General features: G+C 47.6%; 1 protein-coding gene across 1 annotated transcript in view; it reads left to right on the forward strand.

Annotated features, from left to right (window-relative positions):
* The window catches only part of LOC105702302 (N-alpha-acetyltransferase 15, NatA auxiliary subunit), a 58,346-nt gene extending 48,169 nt beyond the window's left edge, over positions 1–10,177 (forward strand). The window contains exons 9-11 of the mRNA XM_012429778.1: positions 6,532–6,725; positions 7,403–7,511; positions 8,123–10,177. Of these exons, the coding sequence (XP_012285201.1) occupies positions 6,532–6,725; positions 7,403–7,511; positions 8,123–8,637 (818 nt within the window). The 3' untranslated portion in view covers positions 8,638–10,177. The remainder of the gene's footprint in view (positions 1–6,531; positions 6,726–7,402; positions 7,512–8,122) is intronic.
* Positions 10,178–10,547: the final 370 nt, after the last annotated feature.

A 10,547-nucleotide genomic window follows, 5' to 3' on the forward strand; every position in this document is an offset into this window, starting at 1 on the left:
CTTGCCCTTCGGGGGGAAAGCGCGGTTTTGCGTAATTTCGACATTCGGTGCATTTCAGCTGTTGAACTTCACCCCCTCTTGAGATTTCATCGCAATCGGGTCCGAATTTGTAGAAATTGTCTCGGAATTTCTTTTCAGGAGAAATTGCATTGACATTCTTCTTTTCCTTTGGGAGGAAGGCGCAGTTTTGCATAATTTCGACATCCGGTGTTGAACTTCAGTTATTGAACGTCCCCCCGGTTCCAAATTTCAACGCGATCGGGTCGGAATTTTTAGATATTTCTCTGCATTTTTTAAAATGTCTCGGAATTTCTTTCCAGGAGAAATTGCATTGACATTTTTCTTGCCCTTCGGGGGGAATGCGCGGTTTTGCGTAATTTCGACATTCGGTGCATTTCAGTTGTTCAACTTCCGCCCCCTCTTCCAGTTTTCAACACAATTGCGTCCGAATTTTTTAAAATGTCTCGGGATTTTTTTTCAGAAGAAATTGCATTGACATTTTTCTTGCCCTTCGGGAGGAAAGCGCGGTTTTGCGTAATTTCGACATTCGGTGCATTTCAGTTGTTGAACTTCTCCCCTCTTCGGGATTTCAACGCAATTGGGTCCGAATTTTTAGACATTTCTGTGCTTATTTAGTATTGTTTCGGAATTTCGAAAAGAAATTGCATTGACATTCTTCTTGCCTTTCGGGGGAAAGCGCGGTTTTGCACAATTTCGACATCCGGTGTTGAACTTCATTTGTTGAACTTCCCCCCTCTTCCGGGTTTCAACGCCATCGGGTCCGAATTTTTAGATATTTCTCTGCATTATTTATTCATTGTCTTGGAATTTCATTCCAAGAGAAATTGCGTTGAAAGCGCGGTTTTGCATAATTTCGACATCCGGTGCATTTCATTTGTTGAACTTCCCCTCTCTCTCGGATTTCAACGCCATCGGGTCCGAATTTTTAGATATTTCTCTGCATTATTTATTCATTGTCTCGGAATTTCATTCCAAAAGAAATTGCATTGAAAGCGCGGTTTTGCATAATTTCGACATCCGGTGCATTTCGTTTGTTGAACTTCCCCTCTCTTTCGGATTTCAACGCCATCGGGTCCGAATTTTTAGATATTTCTCTGCATTATTTATTCATTGTCTCGGAATTTCATTCCAAGAGAAATTGCACTGAAAGCGCGGTTTTGCATAATTTCGACATCCGGTGCATTTCGTTTGTTGAACTTCCCCTCTCTTTCGGATTTCAACGCGATCGGGTCGCGGGGGTCGCGGCTCTCGAGGCGCGCTCTAGAAAACCGAGTGGGAATTGGAGCAAAATAATGACAACGCGAGGAAAACGTACGGCACGGAGAAGAAAGCAGCGTGCACAACAATAGCGAGTAGTCGTACGTGTCACGCGTGCGCAATGACGGCGAGAAGCGCGCTTTACTTTCTCGACGACGCCCCACGTGGACGGCACGCGTCAGCGCCGCTTCTAGAGGAGTGAGCGATTTCACTTTTTCTTCTACGAGAGAGAGAAAAAAAAAGCTTCAAACCGTTGCGTTAAAAACCGACATTAAGGCGAAGTGAAACCCCCCTCAAATCAGTCGACTCGAATATGACACTTCTTTTTAAGGGTATTGCATCGAACCGTCCAATTAATTGTTTAAGGTGAAGTGAAACACGCCGAGGAATTTGATCGACGTCGATACAGAAGATTTTTCTAAATGCCTACGTTCGTTTTTATATTGACAGCTGGGTCGAATTATATTGGGTATTGTACCAAACGGCATACTCCACCTGTCGTTTTTGTACAATAATTATAAAGAAGTCGAAGTAGAACTCCAGAATCCCCTGGATTCATGGTTTCTGAGGCCATAATTGACTGCAGAAGGACCCTCTGCGCCATCTGTGACTTCCAGGTCAATTAAATTTTCCCTCCAAGACCTCGTATTCCCATCGTCTTAGCATAGAAGCGCATAAGACACTTTTTTGTCTTTATCCCGCTCAAATGCGAGTTTATCGATTACCAGAGTGTTCTAAATTCTCGTTAAATTGGCCTCATGCTTTCGTTTCTCATATCAGAGACTTTAAAAATTGTATATTGATCGAAATATGAGAGCTCGAAGACATTTTGGTTCTGGTCTGGGCTAAGTTAAAAAGTGTTTTTGGAAAAATCCAAATTTTTAATGTGTCAGGACAATTCTTACGAGGAAGGTATCCCAGGTCGACCTCTCCGATTTGATTTCTTTTATAATCTGTTATAGTAGACTAAAAACTAAGCGACACTTTTTTTTTTATCTGCCATTAAACACTTGAAGGGGGTGAAACCACCATCCAAAGTAAGACCTGTGAGGGGTGGCCCACCCCTTAATATTTTTTTTTAATTGAGAAAATTATAATTTTCATTTCTCGTTATGAGAAAACTTTTCCAGGTGGATTGGTTAAAAAATATTATGTTCTTGTGGGTGAAACTGCCAATTCTCCCCTTGACTTTGGATGGTGGTTTCGCCCCCTTAAAGTGTTTAATGGCAGATAAAAAAAAAATAAGTGTCGCTTAGTTTTTAGTCCACTATGACATATTATAAAAGAAATCAAATCGGAGAGATCGACCTGGGATACCTTCCTTGTTAGATTACCAGTCATGTATCAAAGTTTCGGACAGTTCGGTCCAACACCCTTAAAAAAAAGTGTTGTATTCGAATCGACTGATTTGAGGGGAGGTTCAACTTCACCTTAAGCCGTTATCTGCGCAGTTTGAAAAGAGAATCCAAATTTTGAATGTGTCAGGACAATTATTAGATGATCACGAGTCATGTGTCAAAGTTTCGGACAGTTTGGTCCAACACCCTTAAAAAAAAGTGTTGTATTTGAATCGACTGATTTGAGGGGGGTTCAACTTCACCTTAATGGGACAACTTTTAATTGCACCGAGAACAGACGTTTCCAACAGATAGGCACCTGTAACTTTTAAGCTCTTATTTTTCTCCGTGTAAGGGATCCTGAGTTGGACTTTATAGGTTATGCGAAAGCAAGGGCACCTTTTCCTATTTTCTGCGACTATTGCAAAACCCGCCGTGACGCGGCTCTACTGAAATCGATCCCAGGTTAAGCGCGACGAAAGGTGATCGATATCTGCCCTCGCGTGTCAATGATTGGCGGATCGGTGTTAACGTTCCACAACGACTCGTATCCTTAGAGCTCTTTTCCGCTCCCTTCTTCGATTCGTCTCGTAATTCTCAGCCTGCGCCCGCTCGAACGCGGCCACTCTTGACTTGGTCTTAATGACTTCATTGAAACACAGCTACGTACAAGACAGAGCGAGAAACAAAGAATAGCGATCTCGCTAACGAGGGGGCAATTAACCGAAAAGAAATTACGCAAAGTCCTCGGCGGTTTGTTAGAGCGATTTATCTCGGAGCGATAAGGAGTTAGTGTCAGTGACAAGGCCTGATAAGCGAAGCGCTCGGAAAAAACGCATTTGCCCTCCTGGCATAAGACAGCATTGCTGATAACATTTTGTCCTCCTTGCAGTAATAACTGCACTAACAGTAAAAACGTTTGCAATTGTCCCAAACGTGGATCTAACATAAGGGAACTTCCTTTAGCCCTTTGAACACGGAGCCATTTCGACATATGGGCGAAATTCGTCTGACCGTGCAGGCAATATTGAACCAAACGTCGGGCGCCTTTAGGTGCTCTTAGTAGCCAAAGGGTTAAGGCTGCCACGAGGTTGCTGGTGGTTTTCTAAAGCCACGATGCTGCGGAATAATTATACAAAGTGGGGGCGATCGCTGTTTGATATCAGTTCTTTAACCCTTCGAAAACGGAGCCATTTCGACATATGGACGAAATTCGTCTGACCGTGCAGGCAATATCGGACCAAACGTCGAACGCCTTTAGGCGCTCTTAGTAGCCAAAGGGTTAAGGCTGCCACGAGGTTGCTGGTGGTTTTCTAAAGCCACGATGCTGCGGAATAATTATACAAAGTGGGGGCGATCGCTGTTTGATATCAGTTCTTTAACCCTTCGAAAACGGAGCCATTTCGACATATGGGCGAAATTCGTCTGACCGTGCAGGCAATATCGGACCAAACGTCGGACGCCTTTAGGCGCTCTTAGTAGCCAAAGGGTTAAATATTGAAAAACAAATATAAATTATAGATTCCTTCGATATTGTAAGTCGCAGTTTCTCTTTACATAAATTGTTTCAACGTTGTTAAAGCGTGCAAGGGTTAAAGAGTCATTCTATGTATGTAAAGCGTCAAAATGTGTATAAAACGAGTGCACCGAAATCATTTGAACTTACGTCTCGTTAGGTAATACATTCTAAATAGAACCACCAAATTATTCACCGAAATCAACAGACTTTAGAGAACGTAATGCTTAACCCTTTGAAAAGTGAACATAAAAAAAGGTATGAGTATGGCACCTTATAGCAGCAGTCCGATCATATTTAATTAAAAGTGAGGTACGAGTAAGGGCCCAAGAAATGTCTTAATTTAGTGGTTCAATACCGTTAAGACGGTAAAATCCGGGACTTTAGATGAACAACTTAACATTTCACCTAGCGAGGAGTTAACCCAAGAAGTCCGAGTCTGTCGCGAAATTCCCTTCTCCGGTCGCGTTAACCTCTAATGACGGCAGTTGACACGAGTTTCTGCCGGCCTTGGCACCTCGGCTCCTTAACACTGTGCACTTTTGTGTGCAACGTTGCATAACAGAGAATTGCCTCAGACGTATTATTTCAGAATTTCAACGCGCGGTCCCGCCTCGACTGAGGCCGCTGTTTTGTGAACGGCTATGCTCTCGACTTCGCTTCCGGCACACGACCTTATATCGATCGATCGACTGGCGAAATTTCAAGCAAAGCCGTCGGAAATCGTACCCTGGAGAACTCCAATCTTTACAGGATGTTTGGATAGCTAGTCGCGGCGGAAAGGCGAGCGCGAAAGTGTTTAGCAAATACCGGCGCGCTTAAATCGACCGGGTGTTCCGATTCACACCTACGATGCCGACCTTCGTCCGACGGGAGGTGACTTCTTGAGAAATCGAGGAAACCGAGAAGACCAAACCCTCTTCGCCTTGCGGGAAACCGCGAGGCACATCGCGATCGGTTCTCACGTGACGATCGGTTCGACGAGGCGTAATCTCTCCCGGTACCGAGATCACGCGATTTGCATAGGCATTGCGCGCCGGACCCGCCCCCGTCGCTCCACATTCCTTAGGCTATACGTAAAAGCGTGCACGATCCTCCCCAAGGATGAAAAATCCCAGTCACGGAGACCGCCGAACGATCCGCGGCTGTCCGAGCAGGATTTTCCACTCGTCCGCGTCGACGGTCGCCAGGGACGCGGCGTCCGTGGCAACGGTTGCTAGGGTCGCGGCGTCCGTAGCAACGGTTGCTAGGGACGCGCTTGGAGCGCTTATTCCCGTGGAAATACACGATGGTCGGTACCCAGGGCCATAAATATCGGCAAGGGACGGGCATTTCTTGCGATCGTCCGGATCAGGGCCGTTGCGTCCCACGTAACGTGCGTCTCACGCCCAGCTGTACTGAAAATCCATTTAACGATGCTAATCCCCCGGACCTATCCCGACCGCGTCACCGCGCGTAATCTGAAATTATAGCAGTGCCGTCGGCGTAATCACGGGGGGAAAAAGGGTCGGGGACAATCGACGCCACGGGCGATCTCGATGACACAAGTCGCTTTGTTTCGGGCCTAATTGCAAGCGCGACAGAGTGATTCCTGGAGGAAAGCGACGGGGGAGAAATAACGTTTACGTAAAGGATCGGCCAGGAAACGCCCGAAGAGGAGCCGGGACTGCTCTGAGGCAATTCCTCCGCGTTCCTTTCGTACGGATTTACGAAGCATGGCGCACACAGCCGCAACTCTACCGCGTTTTAATAACGCATTGAATATTCCTTACATAATTGGAAAGCGCCCGGCCGATTTTCGCGTTATATAGCGGCGCGTTAATGCGCGATGCCCGCAATTAAAGCGTTGACGCCCGGTGAACATAATGAATGCGCGTTAACGTAATCATCGGAATCCCCCTTGGGTATTTCGTGAGTTCCTCGGCGCTTGCGCAAATCTCCGCGTCGAACGGTCTTCTGGGTTGCGGTTGCTCCACATTTCGGGGCAAACTTTCGAGCACCTCGACTAGGTGGTACACCTCGATTTCCCGAATTTCATTGAATTCCCAACGAGTTCCATTGAAATTTCATTGAACAGAAAGACCGAGGCCGGAATATCCTTGGGATGCTCGCCGCGGGCAGAGGAGCGTTTCACAATGGGATTTTCACTTTTCCGCCCGAGGCCGCGCAATGTCACGGCACCGAGGGGACGCGTTAAACGCGGTAACGCTAATGCGGACCTTTTGCGACATTATCAAATTGCCTAGGGAGTTATTCGCTTTCGCGGGGGCCTCTCGAGTAAATTAGAGGATCTTAATGAGACGCCGTCGGAGCCTCGACTCTTTTCTCCAACTTTTTCTGCGCACCTGAACACTTATGACTTCCGGAAGCTATCTATTGACGCGCGATGACATCCCGCAGAGAACCTGGCCCCCTCCGAGCTGAAGAAGCTGAGGAACAAGCAGAGGAAGCAGCGTAGGAAGGCGGAACTGGAGAGACAGCAGGCTGCCCAGGCTCAGGAGAAACGGGAACAGCACAACAAATCTCGACAGCAGGCGGACTCCGACCTGGAACAGCCTACCCTGGACGAGCTCATCCCGGAAAAGCTGGAAAGGGTGAGAGACATCGTCGAGTACAATACCGTCCCTCAATTTATGCGCATAATCCGTGGCTGTGTGTTCTTGTTCGGATATTTTTTTCTTTCGTACCGACAGACATTATTTACGGGATCTTCATTCGCGTGATACAAATCCACGTGGAGTGGATTCTGGTTGTGTGAATCTGGAATCCAGTATGAGGCACAAACAAAATTAACAGGCTTATTGGATTGTTCCGTGACGTAGACGTTTGTGTCATATTGTTTTGCCGGTGGCATTTTTTTTCCCCACAAAAACCAGAGCTCATCAGAAAGATAAAGAAATTCCGAAATCGTGGAAATTTGGAGCTTTCGACTCTAATGGGTTCTCTGATGGTAGGAAAATTCAGAGTCTCCCAAAACCTCCAAAAAAGTTAAAATGGTAATTTTTGAAATTTATTTATTTTTTAATAGTTCTGGTTTTTGTATTGGAATGTTTCCGGGGTGTAGACGTTTGTGTCATGTTGTTTTGTGTGTGGCATTTTGTTTTTTTTGTCCCCACAAAAAACAGAGCTGATCAAAAAAATAAAGAAATTCCGAAATCGTGGAAATTTGGAGTTTTCGACTCCATGATGAAGATGATTATGATGACGATGAAGATGATAATTATGGTGACGATAAAGATGACGAGAACTGATCGAGGGGATCCTTTTCCAGGTGGAGGACCCCCTGGAGCAGGCGATAAAGTTCCTGCAGCCTCTGCAGCAGTTGGCGTCCAACCGGATAGAGACGCACCTGATGGCCTTCGAGATCTACTACCGTAAAGGTGAGAGAATTCTTTTTCATCCTTTGCTCCTTGTTAAGATGAGATGAAAGGGTCATTCTATATATTTACATTCTATATAATACATAACGTAAAAATATTGATAAAACTTTTCTCCCAACTGGGTGCACCCAATCATTTGATACTTCAGCACGTAATTATGAAGGCCCTAAAGAAAAACGCTCATGAAATTTCATTTTTCAACAAAGAAACATGTATTCTTGGTTCAAGTCTGAGGTAAATAGAAAAAAATGATATATTAAAATTGTAATTGCATTAGCACGACGTTCTTCCTCGGGGCCACTATAATCATATGCTGAAGTTTCCAACGATTCGGTTAANATATATGTGTGTAGGTTTTATAAATATTCTCACATTATATATGTACAATGGGGGATATGAATACCTCCCCTGCAGATACGTCATCGCCTGTGCAGGATGGGAGGGCATTGATGTCTCCCAGTGTATGTATAGGATGACCCTTTCATATCACGTTAAAAAAATGATATGAATTTATCCATATCGCGAGATACCGAACCATGGTCCTAAAAAAGTCGGTCTCGAGCACGTCGACCTCATCCTCTGGTGGCAAGTGTAATGAGTACCCTCTTCAGGTCGGACGCTGCTGATGCTGCAGTCGATAAAGCGAGCCCACCGGTTGGACGCGAACAACCCGGAGCTGCACGCCTGCCTGGTGCGATTCCGGCAGCACGTGGCCGGGGCGACGTTGGAGGGTGCGGTCGCCGAGGTGGTGTCGCGGCAGACCCGCGACGTCTACGGGACGTCGTCTGCGGCTCAGCTGAACACGGAATACCTCAGGAAGAACAGCCGCTCGTTGGCGCACCTGCTGCAGGGTGCGCGGATGATGTGCCTGCTGGATGCGTTCTCGCAGCCGCGGGCGCTGTCGCTGGTGACGCAGCTGGAGCAGATCGGGGGCGCCACCCTGGAGACGTGCACGAGGGTGCTGGATGCGCTGCGCAGCGGCGAGCTAGGCCACTGCGAGGAGGCCGTCGTCCGAGAGTACGCCGCCAGGTGCCAGAAGCGCTTCCCGTACGCGACCGCGTTCCGGTCGGCCGAGCCGAAGGCGACGGCCAACCACCAGGACAAGGAGAACTCGATCAAGAACTGATCCCTGCAGGGGACGCCCCTCGTCGTCGAGCCGAGCCGCAGTTAGGGGAGAGCGCCGGGCCTCCGGGTTCGACGTCGAGCGCGGTCTCGCCGAGGAACCCGAGAAGACCTGAAGTTCGCCGAGAGGAGGCCGGGGACCGTTCGACCCTTCAGGGTATCGTCATCGTACCGCGGGGGACCGCGTGGCGCCACGAGGATGTGCGATGCTACGTGGGAGTGTTTCCACCTGTTGAACTGTGCACATGGACGGGGTCTTCGAGGATGAGGTGGTAGTAGGAGAGACTTTCCCCTTGACGCCGGGGGGAGGGAACGGGAGGACGGAGGCAGGTCGGCTCGAAGACGACGGCTGATCGTCGGGTTGAGGACAACTGGATCAAGAACCGATCCCTACCGGGAGTTGTCCTCCTCTTCAGGGTACCGCGTGGCGCCACGATGAGGTCTTCCCTGGGGTGCAGGACCACCCGCTGGACAGTGCACGTCGACGGGCTCTTCAGGGCGAGACTTCCCTCTTGATGACTGGCCCTGGGAAAGGGAGGAGGCCGATCGTCTCGTCCGGGCACGGGACGGCTCGGTGCTGAGGAAAGGAAGAGTCAAGTAGTTAGGAGATCCGAAGAGACCCCACCGTAGATCCCCGAATTAACGGCACGTCGCGACCACCCCACGTCGAACCGCGGCACCCTTGCGTTATCTCGAAAGTGTCCTTGGGACGTAATCGCGGACCCGGCTCTCCGCGTCCGCACGGATCGTGATGATTGTCTTTTACCGAGCGACCTCCGATTTTAGAGAATCCAGTCAATTCCACGTCGGTGTCGAGGACGCGCCAGAGAGGTCCGGGTCTCGCGTCGAGGTCCGCGTCGAGGCCCGCGGGCACTCTTCAGGGTGGCCCGAGGAGGAGGCTGCGACGAGTCGGATACTTCAACTCGTTGAACTTGAATAGTCAACTCGTTGAACTTGGATAGTCAACTCGTTGAGACGGATACTTCAACTCGTTGAGTCGAATACTTCAACTCGTTGAGTCGGATACTTCAACTCGTTGAGTCGAATACTTCAACTCGTCGAGTCGAATACTTCAACTCGTCGAGTCGAATACTTCAACTCGTCGAGTCGAATACTTCAACTCGTCGAGTCGGATACTTCAACTCGTCGAGTCGAATACTTCAGCTCGCTGAGTCGAATACTTCAACTCGTTGAGTCGCGAATACTTCAACTCGTTGAACCTTGTATTCGAGTCAATTCGAGTCGTTTATATCGTAACGAGGTGTTTTGAGTAACTCGAGGTGGAAGGTACGGTAGGGCGAGTTAGGCTAGAGTACACGAACGTCCTTTCTAGGTTGTTACAACGTCCGTCGTGGAAGTATATTATGACTTGTGGTGGAGGGCATACGAGCGATGTGCGTCGTCTTTGTTGTAACTTATCCGTTGTAACGTACGTCGTTTTTTACGCTCGTGTGGCTCCGGTCTTATTCGTTAAGGGGATGTGAAAGTGGCATCCAAAGGGTCGATCATTTATGAAACTTTTCTATGAACCGGGTGTACGTTTCAAACTTTACAACTTGAACGTGGAAGCTATAAGGAAGGTCCCGACACTCATGGAATTTCATTTTTTGTAACAAATTTTAGGAATATGACCAAATAAAAAAAAGAGGTTTTATGAGTTTCAGAACATTTCTTATACCCTCCACATTTATATTGTAAAGTTTGAATCAATTCGGTTCACCCAACTTGGAGAAAAGTTTCATAAATGAAAACTGTTTCATGCTACTTTAACATCACTTTAATTCAATATAGGATGTATGAGGACACGGTTCTCCTTTCTTCGTCGAGTTGTTCGAGTCCAAACTCGAGTCAACAATGGTTTAGAATCGAGTCACCCTAGTTCGCAGTTTTTGAATTCGAGTTGGTAAATTACTC

Source organism: Orussus abietinus, unplaced genomic scaffold (genome assembly GCF_000612105.2).
Source record: "Orussus abietinus isolate OABI.00-Male unplaced genomic scaffold, Oabi_2.0 scaffold536, whole genome shotgun sequence".
NCBI lineage: Eukaryota > Metazoa > Arthropoda > Insecta > Hymenoptera > Orussidae > Orussus > Orussus abietinus.